The sequence below is a fragment of the Leuciscus leuciscus genome (genome assembly GCF_965113295.1).
Source record: "Leuciscus leuciscus genome assembly, chromosome: 4".
NCBI lineage: Eukaryota > Metazoa > Chordata > Actinopteri > Cypriniformes > Leuciscidae > Leuciscus > Leuciscus leuciscus.
Window position 1 is genome coordinate 14,159,468 of NC_138728.1, and position 22,496 is coordinate 14,181,963.

Consider the following 22,496-nt stretch of genomic DNA (forward strand, 5'->3'; position numbering starts at 1 on the left):
TTCTGAAGAAATATAATTAATGTAGGGCTGAAAAGACTTTTTTTTTTTTCACTGCTAATGGATACAAGGCATCAGTTAGCCTGCTGGAATGGCTGGTGCATGAAGATTTGCAAAAATACATTATTAATTTAAGTATTTTTAAGGGAGCATGCAACTATTTAAACAGTCTTGACAGGCACCCCGGGGCACATCTAGCAGCTTTACAATATGGGCTTGAACAGCCATTGATAAAACACATTCATTCCAAACACCATGTGTTCAGAAATAATAATCAGATTCAGGTGTGTAGAACTTGACTGCTTTGTGTTGTTTAATACATAAGTGACAGAATGCCAGTTCCACAATTAAGCACAAGCTGTAACACAACAGTTCCACAATTAAGCACAAGGAACGCGTTCTAACAAACGCAGCTTTGCAGGTGATGAAAAGAGGATGAATACAAGGAAAACAGACGTTCTGTTGTGTTATTGAATGTCATACAGCATAACTTGCCCTGGTAAAACACTAGCACAATGCATAAATGGCAATGGTCTATTGAAGTCCAGAAATAACAGCAATTCTCCCATATTCGTTCATGGCGTCTCTTCCTGTATGTTTATTTGCAGTACATAACACATATCCTGCCATTTAAAAATGCAACATAACATTAAAATCAACCCACTTTACTTTCTTAATACCAGTGTTGTTACTGCTAACTAAAACTAAAATAGTTTTTGTTAAGTGAAATAAAGCTGCTTAAACATTTTTTCAGTAGGCAACATTTTCAATTTCCATTTAAGTTGAAGTACTAAAACCACTAAATCTTAAATAAAAATCAATTAAATGTGAATAGAAAATGTAAAGAAAAACTAATAAAAATCACACAAAAAAAATCACTAAAATTAAAATGAAAACTGAAAACATAAAAATACTAATTCAAAATATTAATAAATGCTGTGATAGTACATAAAGAATACTAAAATAACAAATAAATACAAACTTTCTCCGCCTTTGAAATGACTTTTCCACTGACCAAACAAGTGGATCATAAAAAACTCCAATGGTCTAACAATCAAAATTCCATTTGGTTCCACTTGTGGCCCAAAATGACACACTTCTAACCCACTTTTCACAGCCCACTGTGCACAATCCAATCCTGATGCATAAAATTAAGTCCCACCTTACATTGTTTCATGCTGCATGTGTTGCATCACTAAATTTAAAAGCATTGCAAAAGCCGTTTCATATATGAGTATTACTGTAATGCCACAGAATAAAGTTCACTGATAATCAAAACCAAACTCTTCATAGGTCTCCAGTCATCATACAACACTACACGTATACACAAGGTAGCAGGCGACATCCACACCCCTACACACTCCCTTTCACCCTCTACCTCTAGATCGCTCCCTCGGTCAGCAGTGGAAATTCACTGGGAGCTGATTGTGGCAAGAGAGTGTTGGCTCAGCTGCGAGCTTTAAGAACCCATGATGTCAGACACATATTTTCCTTGGAGAGTTTCTCATCAGCTGCATTGTTCCTGGAAACCATGGTCTGTTCTCTGGGCAACAAAGAAGCCAACCCCATCTCGGTCCACCATGGTCCCGCTTGAGCCCCCATTGGCCCCTCCAGCCCTGAACCCATCATTTACTACACCACCAAACAACAGACGAGTAAAGAAAATAATCTGGTAATACGATCAATGGGGAGAGCATCTTGGAATCGTGACCGTAAATTCTCCTGGTTTCCCAAAGGATGATCAAAAGCCGCTTTTTAACGTCTTTGGAAAATGAAAATGTATGGTTTGTGAAGACGTGCGTAACAAAATAGGACAGAGTAACATGCCCGGTCTTTTGGCATCCGTTGGGAAATATGGCGATGATACTGGTGATGTCATCAAGTCAAGTGTCCCTGTTGACCACAAGATGCATTTGACCACTTTACAGCAGTGCCCCCTGATATGAGAAGCAAAGGAACTAAATGTTCCCATGAGATGCTCCCTGACAAAGTGCTCGGTTCATCGGTCCCACTGCTTAAATCTTTCAGTCCATTTCCGCAGTTCTTTTTTTTTTTTTGCATTATTTAAACTCATCACACAGCTCCAGTTCTCTTGAAGAATTAATGCTTTTCCTCGAAGCATCCACATGTGATTTTTAATTCAAACCGGCAATGAGTGGAATATCTTTGAGTCAGCGGCCATAATTGTACGTAACTTTATCCCACATGAAAAAAAACACACAAAAAACTGTCATTCAGACCACTCTCTCTTTTCCATTACTGGGTATTTCGGCTGCCAATTCTGGAGTGGATACCTGATCCATCAATGGCAAAGACCATGAGGTGAGAGATGGGGCGAGATGGGGCCGTGGCGGGATCCAGGGCCAAAAGTGTGATTCTGTGTAACAGCAAAAAATAGCCAAAATTCTGATGTCATTATATATCTTGTGTCACCTCTGGTAATTCCCATGCAAAATATTCAGAGGACACAAATGGATTTCCATTAGAGTGCAACGCTTAAATTACAGGATGTTCAAGTCTCCAGTTTTGCGGCAAAAGGATAGATTTGCAAAGGAGCAAATCAAAAGTCACAGTCAGTCTGTACTCCCAGAGTACATACTTCAAAATGCAGAGAGCTTTTCCAGTAGTCCGAAATTGGATAGCGGACATAATACTTTTAGAAAGCTGACATGTCCCGCAGTTTGATGTGCTAAACGCCATCTAAAACTATTTTAAACTATTAAACTAGGGATGGGGGAACCAGTCACAGCACCTAAAATATAAATTTTAACCTAAAATATTCTGGTTGATGTTGAAATAAATGATTACACTGCAATGTTCAGTCAATTACTGAAGAAAATAAAATGAAATTAAAATACTCATTATCACTTTAATTTTCATTATAATTCGCACAACTTTTGCCAACATTAATCATGACTGAATCGCTCTACATAATGTATTTAATAGAGATTACCTCTATGTTAACTGTGACTGTAGCTAACATTTCAGTTATGCTGAGGTCGAAGGTTCAAAAACCTGGCAAAAAAAATAAGCTAGACCACAAATGTACACCATGTTTCACCATGGTGGCAATTGAGGCATGAAAGGAGATCTACGAATGTTAGCATGAAATTGCACACCAGAACATTAGATTATTGTTGTGAGGGCAATTAAAGGTGGGAAGAGGTAGCTCTGAAGGGTGAGACACATCAGAAAGTGGAGTGGCAACAGAGAAAGAGAGGTTAGAATAACAGAGCGTCAAACTATGAAGTTCAGTTGTACTCTTGCTGGAACAGCAGTGTCTCCATAGACCAGTTGAGTCCTTCAGTAGAGGCTCTCTCACTCCAACACAAATACTCACTAAATAAAGGCTGAGTGTTCCAAGTAAAATCACTTCAGCTGAGTTCAATAACTATTATTCATGTCCCATTTCTTCTTGCATGTGCAACAGCCTCCATGATATTAATAAGGAAAGCCCTTATGTTTTCATAAGAACTGAAGAGGAGCCTTGGAGAGCAATGCAAACACACCTCTGATTTCTAATGAAGTACCCTATAGGACTCTAGGCTGTGACTAAAACAACTAAAGTGACAAAAAAAAAGATTGTGTGCGTCCAAACGTGGTTTCATCAGATAGCTACCATCTTGTGAGGTGCCATTACAGCTTGAAAGACGGCAGTTTCATATGAGCCCTGATGATCTTTTCACGAGCAAATGACTCTTATTAGTCGTTTCTTTTAATGAGTCAATCAAAAAGATAGAAGAAGTCTCAAGCGGTGTCTGAAATCGCCCGCATAAATTTTAGGAATGAATTTTGCAGGCGAAAAGCAGTTATTTCAATATAAATCTGCACGATCTGGAATTTCTTGTGAGGGCGAAACATTTTCACATGCATATTTCGCAAAAATTAAAATAAAAAAAAATTCACTGCATTGACCAACAGAAAGCTGCTTGGTTTGAATGAAAGTGACTTCTGTGTGAGCAGTGCTTCATGCACTATGACTATTGACAATGGACCTTTTTTTGCTGGCGAAACGTCGCTAATGTGAACATACATATAGTGCACTTTTCACACTGCGCTTAATAGTGTTATTGTTGTAAACCACTTTTAATCCCGGATAGAGGAACGTTTTACATATTTAATTCAGAAGGGGGAATATCACCACTTTTGCAGGGTTGCTGCAATTATTATGCCTTTCTTATTGAAAGATATTGTCTTGAATGTAGGATTGAACAATGTATACATCTTAGGGATCTTAACACCAACCTACCCCTCACATCGTTCTTCAGAATGTCTCTCTCAGTAAATTGGTCCTTTAAAGAAGGCCACCAATATAAGCCTCCTTTCTTAGAGAGGTCAAAGTTCTACCTATGATGAAATTACATATAATCCAGCACTGACCTACAAACAAAAAAAGGACAGGAAGATATTAGAAAATACTACGAGGAGGCGGAACCAAGGGAATTGAAAATATCTGATGGATGATGATGTCTCAACAGGCATTCTCCCTTCTTTGAGGCTCATTTCTTTCATATTGTAAATGTTTGTAGCAGATTACTACTACTGCTTTTAGATATTATACAAAATGTGACCTCAGTGCATAACCTCTGACCCACTGCATGAGCTTGAAGAACAAAGTATGGTAGGGGTACAAAAGTCATAGAGGGAGGGGATGCCCTTTTCTCCAGATTTACAATGAAATGTTATTTGGCCTTTTACAAAGTCACAGTAGGGTCTTTTAGAAGAAGAAGAAAAAAACATTAAAAAGATAATCCTCATAGTATCTTCCCTGTGGATGGTCATCAACCTCTTTATGTCAAGGTGAACCACTTTCACCAAAGAAGAGCCATGGAAGTCATCAATACCTCAAATAATAGATCAAAATGGCCAACTCATCATCATCAGACACTATAAAAGCACACATTTGCTTCTAAGAGGACATGCGAGTGCAAAGTCAGGTTCCTGCGAGCAAATCAACCATCATCGCCCAAGATCATGGCATCTTCCTACATGCTCATGTTTGCACTTGCACTTTTAGTTGAGTTGAATACTCACTCAACAATGGCTCTGCCCACAGTTATGATGGATGAAGAACGCACAGACCAAGATAGACTGGCATCGGTAGCAGGAGAAGACGATATAAGTGAAATAGGACCTGGGCAGCTCACCTACAGAAGACACCCCATCATAGAAGGCAGACTGGTGGATGAAGACGGGACAAAACGCATCTTCATACTTGCTGTAAGTGTTTGCATGTCAATTTAATGTTCAATTTGTTTCACGTCAGACCAGCCTCGTCCCTTAACATTTTTAAATCTGCTTTGAGTTTTTTTTTATTCCTTAGCTTTTGACTAACTTTTAAAAATATATATAAGATTTTAGGGGTCAGTTATGTACACTGTAAAGCACTTTGGTTAAACTCCTGTTGTTTTTAAATGTGTGATATAAATAAAGATCTAGTTGAGTCGACAAACAAAGGCCCGGTTTCACGGACAGGGCTTAGATTAAGTCAGGATTAGACCTTAGTTCAGTTAGGGCATTCAAGTAGCTTTTATAAACGTGCCTTAGAAAAAAAAAAAACATTACTGGTGTGCATCTTGAGACAAAACAATGGTAATGACATATTTTAAGATATGTCAGTACAAGTTGCTTTCAGTTAAAACAGCTCAAACATGCATTTTAGTCGGGGACTAGGCTCAAGCCTTGTCTGTGAAACAAGTGAAAATTGCAAGTTTTTTTTTTCTTTTCAAGATTGTATTTGCCAACACTTGTACATTTACATGCACTTTACAAGTTTGGTTTCAGTCCATTTAAAGCAATGATTTACCTTTAAGAAATCGTACCAATTCGATTTTGCTGGCATCGTAGGAGTCAGGTGGCCTTTCTATGGGTATCTAACAGAGCTTTCACAATTCAAGGTTGAATCGTCCTCACATTGCTACAATTATCAGTGCAGTAATGGAACAGTCGGAGAGGACTATGGGAAGGACATGGTCACAAGAGGGGAAATGGAATCTATGGATAAAAGGGCCCATGGTGATATTGTGAAAATTGGCTAAGCGAGGCATGGGAAACTTTGTCGCAATTTGACATTTCTTCCATGTGGGGCTCCATGCACTGGATTTGCTCCAGTAGTTTGAGAGCAGTTATGGAGAGGGATCTTGAGGCTGCCCTTGGGCGTGTGTTGTTCAAATTAACTTAAACATCTCCATGTGTGGTTTCAGACTTTGATTCTCCAGAAAAAAAAAAAAGCCTGTAGAGGGAGCAGTGTTTTGAGTTAGGCTGCTTCTGTTCAAGTGGTTGTCCCACGTTCAGATTTGTGTTTTTTTTAAATGCATTTCCCTTTTCCATCAGGACACAGGAATAAAAGGGTCTCCTGGGAGGGAAGCAAACCTTGCCTTTTCGAGAAACTTCCCTGTACTGTCGCCACGTGGGATGGATCATGCTCTGGATGGATTCAACATGAGGGATGAGCGACGTAGCGTGGGTGATGTCATTCCTGTGGACAAGAGGGACATGGACAGTAAGCACTGCCAAGTTTCTTATCTTCTTCCTCTCCACTGGTGAGATATTCTTACCTAGCCATGAAAGTAGTCTGAAATTGATAGTATGAAAGTGCTTTTGAAGCAATTAAGTTTTTAAACTTAAAAACTTTTTTTTTTAAAGAGAGAAAAATAAAATAAAATAACAACATTTCACCTGGTGATAGACTAGCCATCCATCTAGTGGTTCCCAACCCTGGTCCTGAAGTTCCCCCAACACTGCACATTTTGATGTCTCTCTTATCTGACACATACATCTGAAGTCTTGGAGTCAAAGCCACTTGGGTAAAAAGCAAAACCTGACATCCACAACTTTATGAAAAACAATTTAAATGACCAGAAATAGAGCCAGACTAATATGTTTTTCTGGTCTTATATGGTTTAAGCTGGCCTGAAAAGTCATCAAAACCCCTCTAAAACTAGCAAAGCAGACCAACAAACAAGCTTAGGTTATTTATTTGTCAGTAGAGAATATACCCATGAGTAAACAAGTTGTCTTCCAGTTATATTTAATACTAAATTTGTTTTGCTCTTCCTGTTCTCTTCACAGTGCTGAGGTGCATGATAGGACGAGTATACAGGCCCTGCTGGAAAGCTTGAAAACAGAGCAGCTGACAAAGCATCTGCATGATTTTCCCAGATCTCCCTTGATCCTTCAAGAAACTCTAAATATAAAGATGACAAACATACTTGTATGATTTTAAAGAACGGAAATAAAAATTTATTAAAATCTGCAAATGATGGGTCGTGTTTAAGGAAAACAAAGTATACCTTATAAAAATGTACTCCAGTCACACAATCATCAATTAAAATGATAAAGTTCAATCTCTGACAACTCAATCTTCTCCCTTACGTCTCGAACATGCCCACAAACAAATATATACACACACCTTGTCAGTATCTGCAGAAGTGTTCCCTGACTCATGTTGATGTGATTTAGTTTTTATTAAAGGGATAGTGAAAGCATTTAAAGGGATATTTCATGGCAAAAATAAAAGGTTTGAAAAAAATGAGGGTGTAAATTACCAGTTTCAGATGAACTGTCCCCCTTAAATGCATTTAGACTACCAATAAATTAAATATGTGCTTGTTGCCAAAACAGCATCATCAATAAGAGATCATGGAGTAAATTATAGTCTGAAAAATCCAGTCAGTTTGCCCTGACCAGCAATGAGCTTCTTGCCGGCAGCTTTACTGCTCCTTTTCCCCAGGCCTCCAGCGGGAGCCTTGGCAGGGGGTCTTTTCAGAGGGGGCTGGTTCTCTTCTTTTCCATGCTCAGCGCACTCTCTATTGGCAAGCTTTCTCTTCGAGGTCCCGGTTGCTCTTCGGAGCTGTTCTGGCTGGGTCCCCTTCCCACCTGCTTGCTTCCAGGCATTTCCACTATGTTCCCCCAGAGCGGATTGGCCGGGACCTTCACACCTCAAGTTAGTGGCCTCTGGGTCCACATCCACAGAAAAACAAGGGGGGACAAAAGAAAAACATTGGAATTTGAGAATAAGGTGAAACAATGAGCAGGAATAAAAAGGAGGGAGGGCTGAGGACGGAAGGGTAGAAAAGGTTATGATGAAATTGCTGACGTTAGTCTGCACTTTAACAGGCGGTGTGTTTATTTTACAGTGCTGAAGCTGAACATTTGTCATGGAACCTGGTGGAGCGAAGCCCGCGTTCCCACAAAAAAGCAAGCGAGGGGGAAGAGAAGCGTGTGCTCTCAGGGTTTTTACAACAGATGTGGGGGCGGCCAGGTTTTATGGGATGGGGAATCGTTTAAAGGTTGATCTTAAGTACCAGTCCCCAAGCAGGGACTGGGCAGGGATCGAGGCCTGGGCTGTGGAGGTGGACCTGGGCATCTTTCCGACTGTGTGGCGTCAGAAAAGGGGAGCACTTCTGCGTGTGTGCGCAGTGAACAGACCAAGCATGAAGGTTATTCAGTACACTTAGAACTGAGCCCCCTCTTGTTAAACAAGAAAAAAAATATTGGTCTCACTTTAGATTAGGGTCCAATTCTCACTAACTACAACTTTTGCCTCAAACTCCTAATTACTGCTTGTTAATAGTTAGTAAGGTAGCTGTTAAGTTTAGGTATTAGGTAGAATTAAGGGATGTAGAATATGGTCATGCAGAAGAAGGCAATAATATGTGCTTTATAAGTATAGTATAAGTACTAATAACCAACTAGTTAATACTGAGAATTGGACCCTAAGCTAAAGTGTTCCCAAAAAAATACATGAATACAAAATTACTTGAACAGATTTCTTGCCAGTTGGTTACAGGAGCTGGGACTCTAATTCTAGAGAGCCTTTGATAAGACATGAGTCTGTGGCATGCAGGATGAGTCAATATCAGTATGATCAATATTTTTTTTCGCCAGAATCGCCACCGTTTCTCAGAAGCGAAATCCTACAGATTTTAACATCTAATATTGAATTTTTTCAACTTTTAAGAGGACACAACAGCATCTACATGGTCTCAAAGCTAATACACAACGACTAAGAGTGACAAAACTACTTTTTGACATAATGGCATCTTTAGCTTTGCAGAGACACTACCTTTGAGTCTGTTGTCCATCCCAGGGGAGTCACACTCTTCCTCCACAGACGCATGTAAAGTGATGGTTCGTTTGGGTGCAGGGTGCGCACAGGTGGGAAGTTGACTAGCACTTGGAAACTCCAACACCCGGTTGAGGGGCAGGTCATCGTCCTTGTACGTACACGCAAACTGAGAGCGGATGGTTGGCCGCACAACCTGAGTGGGGGAAAAGTGTTAAAATGGTCAATAAATATACATTTTCAGTTAGTGTTGAGTTTCAAAAAACGTGAACTGCTTATTCTCATGTATGTGTATACTGTATACAAAATAATATTAAAAAAAAAATGCTACTCAGTGCTATATTGCCAAGAATATTCAAATCGTCACAAAACCAAGCGTTTAAGTTTGCAAGACATGAATATGGTCAACGAAAGATGTATGACACAGTGGCACTGCAGCACTAGTCCGATAGGACAAATAACATTCCCATCAACTACCCAGAAACTCTCTCACATTGGCCTCTGGTCATCAGATCGTCCTTATTATTCAGCCCTGCTGATACAAGGGTGGAAATGACCACATCTAAAATCTTATGAGAAAGAATACAAAAAAAGATAAATATTGCGGTCCGGAGGCCGTGAGGAGCATGAAATAAGGAAATGGTAGCTTTAACAGGCGTAGTGAACCTCTAAGGTCTCAAGGGTCTCAGAGAAGCGCTGATCCACCGCTTTCAGGGCCTTTGATCCATCCCTGCTAAGGATTATCAGGATTCAAGGCTCTCTCCCTTTAGGCTAGCCGGCCGCAGTAGGAGAGTGGAATTCAGCAAAGTAAAAAAATAAAAAAATACTGCAGGCATAGTTGGGTGGGACTGCAAAGCGTAGAGAAAACGGGGCAGTGGGTGTATGTGGGGGGGGGGGGGGGGGGGGGGAATCAAAGCTTGAGTGCAGATTTTCAAAGCACTTCTCAAAAGAGCACCTAAAACAACAGTATCGCTCAGACTGGGTGCTTTCGTATGGGAGGCTTATATGGTACGTTGGGCAGCCCTGACTGCACGCCAACAGAGAGCCCAAGAAAAACTGCAACAGGCTGGGTCCACCAGCTACTTCCTCTGATATGAATGTCATCATTAAGCCTTCAATAAGATGAGGGGTGTGTCTGCGTGTTTGTGAAGCATACAATGAAATGACGCATGATTGAATAACACCTGCCCTGGGAAAAACCCGAGGAGCCAGCTGACACAGCACTAGTAGCACAGCGGTAAGATTAAAGGAATTGTTCTCTTAAAAATGAAAAAGTTGTTTCAAACCTGTATGAATTTCTTTCTTCTGCTGAACACAAAAGATGATATTTTGAAGACCGTCGGTAACCAGACAGTTGATGGACCCCATTGACTTCCATAGTAGGAATTTTTTTTTAAATACTATAGAAGTCAATGGGGTCCATCAAGTCTCAAGCTTTCCTTTAAGTTCCCATTTACACATGAAATTAATGTCGAATCAACTTATAAGTGTTAGCTGAGACATTATTGTTAACACTTAGCAATGTGCATCTAAGTACTGTGAACAGTTTGAGGGGAAGGTCTCTGATTTTAAACTACTCATCGTGTTCCTGTATGTTATTTTTATTGCTACAACTATTATTATTATTATTATTAGAAACAAAAGTTTATGAAGTAGAATTAATTTACACATTCAACTCATTAAGATATAATAAGATATTTATATCCAGGGTGTTTCCCTACCTTCAGCCCACAATGCTGGAATAGGATCCAGCAGCCCTGTGACTACATAGGATAATATATGTATTAGTATAATAAATAAATTCCTATTTTTACCATTATTATAATTGATTCTACTTTTAGAGTTTATTAAATAATATTTTTATTTAATATATAATATTAATACATTTTATTGATAATCAAAATAAATACACTTTGAAAAAGTGTTGCTTTGAAATAGAAATGTTTCAAGCTGAATTTTCTGTTGTTTTCAAGGAGTACCTGTATTAAATGAAAATTTTAGTTTGTCTAATATCCAGGGTTTGTACAGATTTCATGTAAGATGAAATTCCAGGACTCTTAAGGACTCTAAGCACTACTTTTACTTTTAGACTACAACCAGATATCTCACTTTTCAAACAATTTCTTTTTTATTATCTTTCAAATAAATTATAAAAAAAGATAAATAGACAAATGAAAAAAACACAGAAAAAACAAAATGGAACAAATAAAGTGCAGCACATGCAATGACTGTGGTAACTTTAACCATTGCAATGACACTATGACAAAGATATTGCTTTCCTTATTCAAACTGATTTCCCCCCCCCATGAAGCATATAGCATATGATTCATTGACCTGAAGAATGAAATTCATATACTTGGATATTAGTATGAGCAATATTATGCTCATAGCCATGTGAAATGGCGCTAATATATTATATATTATATATATATATATATATATATATATATATATATATATATATATATATATATATATATATATATATATATAGGCTGCAGCATTAATTTTGCATGAAAAGATTGTTTAATCGATAAAATTAAACACTGATTTAACATATATTGTCTTTCAATAATTCAAGAACCTTTTCATAAATATGGCTGTTTTCAAGGTTTTCCAGGACTTAAATTTCAAAAAGTCAAATTCAAGTACTTCAAGCACTTTAAGCACGAACCCTGAATATCAAATTGCAGGTACTTTTTTTCTCTAAATTTTCCACATCACAAAACATGTGTGAAACCATTTACACCTGTACTTAGACCATCCAGTTGAGATTGGGTAACTTGATGCAGATCTTAATACGAGAGTTATGTGTGCAGCTGGAGATGTGCTAACTTTATGTAAAAAATTACTATCTTTTTTTTTTATGCATAATACTGGCCTTCAAAGTACCGACTGTGGGGTTCATTACGTGTTCATTAAACCTTACTACATAACTGTACTCAAAATAATCTCTCTCTGCAGTCGTACTGCTGGAGGAACCTCTTGATCTCTCCCCGTGCCAATCAACGTCAGTTTGTGATGAAACTATTGGAGTACGACTGGATAAAGTCATTCTGCAGACAACAGGAAACAATAACCTTTCAAGTTTCCCTTGCTAGCGGAGTAACGCCACTGATATGGCATGTTCAAAGTGAAATTGATGCAGAAAGCTTCCGCCCGTCCAGTTCAGGAAGCGGTGAGCTGCCCGGGGACCATTACCACTCACTAACACAGGAAGGCGGCCAGAAAGTGGAGGTCTAAAGAGACATCTGCTAGTGCAATCAAATAAAGAAGCCTTTTAACAAAATGCGCCTAGCATACATGTTCACAGAGCGCTCACCACTTCTTGGTTGGTGAAGATGCCCAGTCCTTAAAAAAAATTTAAAGTGCCATTCATCACCACATTTAAAACGTGTTAGCAACCCAGTGACTAGTTAAAGTTGGTTTCAGAAACAAGCCTCTTTGACAGGCATCATTTAGTTCCTATTCAGGCAGTTGTTTCATATTAAGGGATTTATTCCTTTCAAGAACTTTATGACCAAATAGTAAAATAAATCCTTACAAGGCCAGAAGACAATCCTAAATTTTTAGCACATGCAAATATAATCTCTCTTCTCACAGCCCTCCAAGACCATTTTAAATGTTTTCTGGATAAGATAGGCTTGAAGTGTGTGAGTGCGCATCACTGCCAGAGGTTATTGGTTCAAGTCTAGAGTGTACTGTACTACACTAAATTTCACACTCAGTGGTTGTTTTTATAACAGGAAACCCTCTGCACAAGCACCATGCATAAAAAACAGCTGTAGTGTATAAATTTGCACATTACAAAACAGAGGAAGCAGATGATATAGCTCGTGAACGTGCATTACTTGCTGTCTGTTTTTAAAATAAAGTGTCACATTCAATTTTTGTTTGACCGCTATTTAAGACCAGGGTCTCTGCTCACAACCTCGATGATTCTTTACCTTGGACTTGATCTGTTCTTGTTGGTTCAAGACGCGGTTCCGTAAAGGTTTTGGAGAAGATCCCGTAGGAGCTTCTGGAGATCTATAGGCACAAATTGGAATGAGAACAAGTTGAATAACTGAGGAATAAAACAAGGTGCTGAAATGCAAATACGACATAAAAATAAATAACTGCAACAAACAACAGTTTTAATTAGTCCAATTAACACAAGTTAACTTTTGCCACACCTGTCAAAAGGAGAGTAAACAGATCAAATAGACAGGAAATATCTACCAACTCTACAGCAACTATTTTTGCATCATTAAAGGGGTCATATAATGAAAGTTGATTGTACTGAAATGTGGGTTGGCAGTGCCTGTACACAACCATCATAAAATGCTAAAAATCCATCCAGTGTTTGTTTTTTTTACTCTTCTTATACGTTTTCCCCTGTCTCAAATCAAGCCGTTCGACCGTGTGACGTCACACGGTCGGACGCCCCTCCCACGATTGTTGATTGACAGTTTCAACACAGACCCGCCCTCACTCGCGAGCGAGCTGTCAATCATACTTCGCGCGGACCGGCCACCGGCGCGGTCATTGTTGATACGCTGGAGCACTGTCTATGAGTAGAATGGCGTCGAAGCGATTGTGGTGTTCTGTTCTTGGGTGTAATAACGAACACAGCAGTCATATTGATGTTCCTAAATACGAACAACTGAAGACGCAGTGGCTGATTCCCCACGATCAACGTCAATGCTTTCATGTTTGCGTGAATCATTTCACACACCAGACTGCTTTACAAATGAGGGTCAGTAAAGCTGGTTTTGCTAAGAAGCTGCTCCTGAAAAAAGGATCGGTACCAACTTTTCGTGTTCCTGCTGCACCTCCAGAATAACTGAAGTGAGTGTAACGTTTTATTAACCTTTATATTAATATTTATATTAATATTTGCAAATCGCTTGCTGCCCGCTTCACGATAAATGCGGCTGTTTACACTCAGGGTACATTACGGCATGTTTTCTAAGTACGACGTTCTCAATATAATTCATAATCCCACGTTTATAATGAACAACGCGTTATGGTTATTGTGTTACAATCGGTGTACGCACATAACAGAGGGGCGGGGTGAGCAAAGCTCATTATCATTTAAAGACACATGCACTTAAATGGCGTGCTGAAAACAGAGCTGTTTTTGACCAGGTAAAATGAGTGTTTTCTTACAATACTAATGAGAATTTTTAATTAAAGTATATTACAAACTTTTAATTTAGACCCTAAAGAATCATATTAGCTTGTACAAAATGGCATTATATGACCCCTTTAAAGGTGCATTGCGCAAGTCTCTGAGTTTTTGCAGAACTATGCCCCCTCTGGCGGCAAGCGAAACTGCAGCCAGAAGTGTGCACGCTCACGGACAAAAGTTTTCTTTTTTTTATCTTACGTGGAGTTTGCGTTGGTGTTTGAAATGAACTACAAGCCGGTCTCTTAGAATCCATCTTCTACGGAGAATGGCGGCGAATACACAAACCTGCCAGACAGCCAGGTGAGCGTGCCGTGAACGCGCATGACGTCACGCCCAGTCTAAAATTCCGGCCCGAATCCCTCTTATTTATTTTACTTTACAGGATTATAGAGACAATCTCAGTGATCAAAGAAGGGCTCATTCAGCCCATCAGGCAATTGTTTAAGCATGTATGGGTTAGAAAACGGGTATTTTTAACATGAAAAGTTGCTTAATGCACCTTTAAAGAAAACAGCAACAATACTAATTAAACCCTTTTAATTTTAGAATCTATTTTCAACATCAGCTACTGGCCTGGCATGCATAATACAGTGTTTTTAGTCAGTTTCGCAAGGGAATGGGGATCATTTTGATTAGTGAAAATGAAAGTGACATGTGAAGGTCAATAATGGTGAATTTTTCCTCTGCATTTAACCCATCCAAGTTAGCGCACACACATTAGGAGTAGTGAGTAGTGAACACACACACCTAGAGCAGTGGGCAGCCTTTTTTTGCTGTGGTGCCCGGGGAGCGATTGGGGGTTAGGTGCCTTGCTCAAGGGCATCTCAGTCATTTCCTGCCAGTATTAAGAATTGAACCCACAACCTTTGGGTTACTAGTCTGACTTTCTAACCATTAGGCCACGACTGCTCATAACATCGTCCATTTTTAGATCATTGCCTTGTAATCGTACCGTCAAAGGCTGTAACTCACTTGTACAGAGTAAGAAGACAAGCTCCAGCGCTGCCATTAAGAATCGCATGATCTTCAGAAAGCAGTTCCGCCTTGTTCCTGCAGGGCGGGGCTAGTGCCTCTTCATCCAAAAGGGCAATCAGAACCTTAACAGTCTCTCGGCCCCCATAGGCAGTAGAGTGGTTAATAGCATGCGCTTTGGGCTAAAAAGTAAACATTTGTGTCTTACTAATAATGCTGGTTTGGAGAGATTCAGAAAATAGAGTACATCAACTATGTTTTACCCTGGCTGGACTAATTCCTGTGCCAACCACTGACTGAGTCTGCGTGGTGTGTATTTGGCTGATCCTTTCCTTGAGACTTTTGGCAGTGTCCTCTGCTGCAAGGTATACTGGGTCTCCACCACTGCGGCCTTTGACCAAAGCAGCTCTGATACTAGACACCAGCTTGGATCCAGCTTCTCTGTTTGAGACAAGACAGACAATTAACAAAAACAAGCCTTTTCAAATTTCACCAATCCTAAACGTGCAGTCACAAACAAGGAGAGAACTCTCCTTTGGGCAGTTTAGTTGGCAAATCAACACAAAAAGCTGCAAGGTTCAACCTTTTAACCAACGATTTTCCATGACTACTTTTTTTGTTGCAATTACTAGATTTAAAAAAAATTTTTTTTTTAAATTGCTAATGAATCTTACAAACCAATTTGTCAACTGGTTTTGCTTTAAAAACACAAACAACTATGGCTTGCAAGTTTAATTCTACATTAACATCTATAAATTGCATAAATAATATGCAATAAATAAATATTTTCAATATATTAAGAATTGTTATAACAAGCTATTATTATTATTTACACTACTTAACAACCGCTGATCATAACTTTAAAAAAGAATACGTTTCAATGACTTCTCTAGGCCTTTAAGAAATAAGGTTTTTCAGATTTTCCATGACTGTCAAACTCTTGAATATTAATTGTTTGTTATATAAAGACATTTATTGCAGAATTGATTAAAATCTAGTGTGACCACTCTATAACTCATGTAAAAATGTGGTCTAGGAGGGTCCAAGAGGTTTTTGTGCCAGACCAGTGCTATTGCTGTACTCCACCTCACTTTGTGTGTGAATATATGAACAGATTAATAAATGTAAACATTTGGGCTGCAGCAGGAAAGAGGCCGCCCTGAATCCCTGACCTTGCTTTTGTGAAAGGGAATTACAGTAACAGAATCATCTGGGAAAACAGATGTTAGCTGTACGAGAGACCCCGATTCCCCCGTAAGGAGTGTTTGTGTGTGGTAATACAGTACTCCATAAGGTGCTGGGAGGTGGGGAACTGCACAGGCAGGGTAGCAGGCCGATGAAAGACCCCTTTTGGCGCAGCGCTCGCACTCGCTCATCAGAGGAGAGAGACGTGCCGGTGAACAGGACCACATGCAGCAGGTTCAAGGCACTTCCATCAAAAATGAAGTTGATGCACATGATGCAGTGCAGGAAATGATCTTGCGTCCTTTCTGAATAACTCAATCATCTACACTATTCAGCTCCATGTGTTGTGCTGCCAAATGTCTAGTGGAGATTTGCTCAGACGTTTTGAAGTGCAAGTTATCATTGCAGAATCTCAGCGTTATGACGTTTAATCAGAGTTATCAAACTAAGGTGGGACAAGTCGCCAGTTGCTGTTCGGAACAACACACTTTGATGTTCTTCAGATAAACATGCTTGAACAATTCAGGCAATTTCATTAATACGGGTGCAGACGTCATTAAATGTTGCGTTTGAGAGAAGAGGAACATGCATCGATAGATCGACGAGAGGATCCGTTTTCAAGATAGGAGGAGACCAACAGATCTACAAATACAGATAGCAGGAACATTTTCTTTGGGCCAAGCAATGTGATACAAAATCTGTATAAATCAAAGGCTTCTATTCTCTCAGTTGGGGTTGTGCACTAATGATGGAGAGATGCAAAGGAAGTCAAGGCCAGGTCATGACATTCCTTGCTACTGATTCAAAGCAATGGCTATTAGAATAGTATACCACTCATACAACTGCTGCAGTTAGTACAGAATGTACGATGTGCAACACACAGGGTGCCAATTTTCTGTATGTAAATTGTATCTGCCAAAAAGAGCAATATACAACAGGTATGGTTCATGGCATGAAATAATGTATCCCATGATGCAGTGCACTCAAACTGACCTACCATTTCTAGTGTGACAGATTAATAGAAAGTAATACCAGTCATTACTGGCTTTACAAAATAAAGTACTCGGACATTTTACACAAAATTGGGGGATAATTATGCATAGGCAACATTATGTCATCAACAGTGTGAAGTCATGTGAGCAACAAGAAACTTTATGGAATAATGCCTTATTCTTTACTTAATATTATAATTACAATAATTATGTTCAAATAAATAAAATGTTGATAAATTACCAATATTCAATAGTAAGGTAGTTCCATTCTGAACACAGCAAATGTCTTGAGTCTACATTGCAGCTGTAGATACTCGCCAATGTTGGACATACAGTTCCTACAGAGTTCCTATTCAGGCCAAATAGGGCATGAAAGCGTACCTTGGATTGGGGGTTTCTCCTAAAATGTCTTGACCCTGGTCGACAAAATTGAGAAATTCCGATAAACCCTTTATGTGCTTCCTTAAGGGGTGAGACTCAGGTGGGGCGTACCCCTTTCCTCCCAGCTGTATGGCCCTGACAAACGATGTCACTGTCTGAACACACAAGAAGGCAATTAATCAGAATTCACATTAGGCTTAAAAAGATGTGTAGTTGAACAAAAATGTGTGCAAATGTGAATATCTATTTGAAAAAGTACAAGTCATTGCAAATTCACCAAGAAAAGAGACGAGGCATTGTTGCGTGCAGCATGCCTCAGGTCAGTAAAGGCGATGTGGCCCAGAGAGCGATTGGGGTTGTCCAGGGTGTACACGAGGGCCAGGTCATTCTTACAGTTCACCAGAAGGCCCAAATAAGAACAAAAAACTCTCCTGACAACTCTCTGTATCTGAAAGAAACGTTGAACAACAACCATTTGCGATAATTGGTATTGTATTAAAACTCATGTTAATTGAAAGAGTGAATGGTTTGTTTTTTTAACAGGAACAGTTCATACTCTTCCGTTCTGCAATACTGATGAGTCAGTTAGCGGACTTGGACTCATGTTGTATAGAGGACGGGCTTTTTCCACAACCCCTTAAGCTTAAACAGGCCAGGCTCATAAACTTCATCACCCCCAGTATTACAGTGGCAAAGCCCAGCGTCTACTCGCACATAAATCAGAGCCCAGCAGAGCAGCTGTGAACAGAACTGGGCAAGAGTAGCAGTAGTTTCAACACACTATACAAAGTGTTTTTAAAACATCCTGTTCTCATTTCTCGATTCTGAATGATATGATATTCACGTTCTTCTGAATAAGAGACATCCCCAGGTGTTTAATTTGACAGGAAACAAAAGGAAGAATGAGAGCCAGGAAAAGAAAACTAGAGTAAGATCTTGACATCAGTCAGAAGTGCCAGAATCAACATTAATTAACCCTTTGTTAAGCTTTCTTAGTTGCTGTTACTAGGTCCAATAGCTTTAAACTGTTCCATAGGATACTGATGTGGATTATTTAGTGCCAATTATCCCAGTTAATTGTTCATATTTGGCTTTTTTAAAGGTTATTGGACAGTAATATATCCATCCATCTAATGGGAGTTAGGTACGTTTCAAAGCAGGTCAGCCATTTCAAAAGTGTATATATAAATAATTGTGTGTATAAACTGTAAATAAATGTTTATTAAAGGGTTAGTTCACCCAAAAATGAATATTCTGTCAGTAATTACTCACCCTCATGTTTTTCCAACCCCATAAGACCTTCGTTCATCTTCGGAACACAAATTAAGATATTTTTTATTAAATCTGAGAGCTGGATCACTTCTCCATAGGCCTTCTAAGACATTATAACTTGCTGGCCCAGAAAATGCATTAAAGACATCGTTAATATAGTCCAAGTGACTCCAGTGGCTCAATCTTAAGTTTATAAAGCGACGAGAATACTTTTTGTGCGCAAAAAAAACAACAAAAATAACGACTTCATTCCACTATTAATTTCCTTCTCTCTGGGCCTCGAGTTTTCACATAGTGTAATAGCGCAGCGCTTCTGTGTTATACATCACACGCATCACACACATGACCAGCGTCGGCCAATAGTGAGCCTACGTGTGACGTACAACACAGAAGCGCTGCGCAGTTATACTACGTGAAAAAACTCGAGGTCCAGAGAGAAGGAAATGAATCGTGGAATAAAGTCGTTATTTTTGTGTGTTTTTTTGCGCACAAAAAGTATTCTCGTCGCTTTATAAACTTAAGATTGAGCCACTGTAGTCACTTGGACTATATTAACGATGTCTTTAATGCATTTTCTTGGCCAGCAAGTTATAACGTCTTAGAAGCCTATGGAGGAGTGAGACAGCTCTCAGATTTAATCAAAAATATCTTAATTTGTGTTCCGAAGATGAACGAAGGTCTTACGGGGTTGGAACAACATGAGGGTGAGTAATTACTGACAGAATTTTCATTTTTGGGTGAACTAACCCTTTAAATATACTTATGAATATACAGTTTTAAAGTGTCAGAATTAGGTGCATTTAATATTCAATAAAGTATTTTTCCCCCCCATTTTTTTTATGAAATAATTTTACTTAAGTAAATAGAGAAAGAAATGTTAATTGTCTTGCAGAAATTCTCAAGTTTAACGCTAATCCTTCCCCGGTTACCTGTGGACTGCAGATTCCAGCCGTGTTAGATGGAGTTGCGGGACACACAGGAAAAGATTCAATTTTTTCCAAACTCTCCTTTTCACCAATGAGAAACTGGAACAGTTGCATCTAGATATCGAGATAAGACCACAGATTAAAGAATACACCACAGGTTAAAGTTCTTTCAGAAAGACGACTGAAAGAATAACCAAATCTGAGGCCCGCTGGCAGCACTCACCGCAGTTAGGGGCTCCTCAGGGTCCTCATTTATCCGAAGCTCCTTGAACATAATGAAGACGTCAATCAAGTCCACAGTATTTGTGCGTTTCAAAAAGCAGTCATACTCTTTTCGAATGAGGTCATAGTTTTGTGGAAGAGGGATATCGTTGTGGGATAGCTGGAGCTTATCCAGAAGGAAGTATTTCCAGGCAGCCAAGACTTCACTCAAAGCAACACCAAAGTCCCCATACTCCTGTCAGGAGAAGAGCAAACACAGGGACAAGCATATCACGCACAACCGATCCATAGAAAATGTACAGATACGGAACAAAATGTATGATTCAAACTTGTGTGACTCATTTTCTTTTCATTACTACATGGATAAAACTGAATTTTCAACAGCCATTACTCCAGTTTTAGTGTCACATGATCCTCATAAATTATTCTAATCTGGTAATTTGCAGCTCAAGAAAGATTTCTTATTATTATCAACAGTTGTGCTGCTTAAAGGGATAGTTCACCCAAAAATGAAAATTCTGTCATTAATTAATCACCATCATGTCATTCCAAACCTGTAAGACATTTGTTCATCTTCGGAACACAAATGAAGATATTTTAATGAAATGTTCAATGTTTATGTGTGAATAAAAGCCTAAATGTATTCTGTTCATCATATAAAGTGATCGAGTTTCTTTAGAAAATTTGGATTAAACCGCTCAATTCATATGAATTTATTTTTTACAATCTCTTTATTAACTTTTTGAAGCGTCAAAGTGGTACTTGCGTAGTCATCTATGGAGGGACAGAAATCGCTCAGATATCATCAAAAAGATCTTCATTTGTGCTCAGAAGATTAACAAAAGTCTTACGGATTTGGCAGAAATGACAGAATTTTCATTTTTGGGTTAACCATCCCTTTAATAATTTTATGGAAACTGATTTTTTTCAGGACTCTTTAATCGGTAGCATAAATTCAAAAGAATAGCATTTATTTAAAATATAATTCTTTTGTAACATTATAAATATCTTTACTGTCACTTGTTCAATGTAATGTATCCTTTCTGACTAAAAGTATTAAAGGGATACTCCACTTTAAAATGAAAATTCTGTCATCATATACTCACCCTCATGTTGTTTCAATCCTTTATGAATTTCTTTCTTCTGCTGAACAGAAAGGAAGATATTTAGAAGAATGTCAGTAACCAGACAGTTTCTGGTCTTTTTTTTTTACTATGGAAGTCAATGGGACCAGAAACTGTCTGGTTACTGACATTCTTCTAAATATCTTCCTTTCTGTTCAGCAGAAGAAAGAAATTCATACAGGTTTGAAACACCATGAGGGTGAATATAAGATGACAGAATTTTCATTTTAAAGTGGAGTATCCCTTTAACTTCTTTTTAAATCTTACTCTGGCCACGAACGTTTGAAAGGTATAGTGTAAATGCTTTTACAGACCTGAGATCCAAACTTTAATGCTTGGTGACTAAAATAATTATTCACAAAAAGTAATAACCCAGATTCTAAAGATGTGGACTAAGTCTTCAAACCAAGTTCCAAACAATGCAACATTACCTGCTTGTTGACCCCAGCCATAGCAAGTTGTAGGACCATCAGCATCCCATCCGCCCCTTGGATGCTGGTCCTCTCAGAGTCCAACACCCTGTGACACTCTCTTCTAAAAACCCTGGTCATTGTTCTCAGGCTTTCCTCCATAACCACCATTTTTCAATCTTTACAAAATGTACTACGGGGTCAGAAAATTGAGCAGGTCAGCAATGAAATGATTATGAGCAGACAGCAGAACATACATGCAACCCAGCCACACCTCACATATAGCTTTCCAACTCTACTTCTGAGCTAGAACAGAAAGTCCAAAGACATCAAGCAAATCACAATAATAGTCAGGAACAAGAGCCCCTTTGCACTTTATTAGGAACAGAACCTTCAAACCTCGTAGGTCAACTTACCAACACTGATATTAAGACGCGTCCGAGGTCTCTAATGTGAAACATATGGGAAAACAGACGCCAGTAAATAAGTTATTATAAACTGGTGCGCTGCCTGTAAATTTAAATCCACATGCCAGAACGTCTGAACCAATCACAGAGCGCGATATGTTGTTGGCCCCGCCCCCGTCAAACAGGAAGTCAAAAGCGCAACGGAACAGTCCCGTTTGTTTTCTTTCAAACTGACATGTGTATCATTGTTGACAATAAAATAAATAATATAACTCATAATAGCGATGTGGAAGAATATGAGAGCTACTGCCACCGCTAAAAACTGTTTTATTTTATAAGTGCAGGAGCAGGACATTTCCCCTGGGCTA

At 38.9% G+C, this 22,496-nt stretch overlaps 2 protein-coding genes across 2 annotated transcripts; one reads left to right on the top strand and one right to left on the bottom strand.

Annotated features, from left to right (window-relative positions):
• The first annotated feature begins 4,929 nt into the window (after window positions 1–4,929).
• pmch (pro-melanin-concentrating hormone) lies at window positions 4,930–7,194 on the top strand. The gene is made up of 3 exons (XM_082167878.1): window positions 4,930–5,217; window positions 6,331–6,499; window positions 7,069–7,194. Exons 1-3 carry the CDS (start codon window positions 4,972–4,974, stop codon window positions 7,116–7,118), a joined length of 465 nt encoding a protein of 154 aa, XP_082024004.1. The 5' UTR covers window positions 4,930–4,971; the 3' UTR covers window positions 7,119–7,194.
• Window positions 7,195–7,214: 20 nt separating this feature from the next.
• parpbp (PARP1 binding protein) lies at window positions 7,215–22,270 on the bottom strand. Its single transcript, XM_082167833.1, has 11 exons — window positions 22,138–22,270; window positions 21,743–21,914; window positions 20,189–20,422; window positions 19,969–20,079; window positions 18,045–18,215; window positions 17,768–17,922; window positions 15,473–15,650; window positions 15,210–15,391; window positions 13,012–13,093; window positions 9,065–9,260; window positions 7,215–7,953 (listed from the first exon to the last, which is right to left on the bottom strand). Exons 2-11 carry the CDS (start codon window positions 21,890–21,892, stop codon window positions 7,649–7,651), a joined length of 1,764 nt encoding a protein of 587 aa, XP_082023959.1. The 5' UTR covers window positions 21,893–21,914; window positions 22,138–22,270; the 3' UTR covers window positions 7,215–7,648.
• Between the last annotated feature and the right edge of the window lie 226 nt (window positions 22,271–22,496).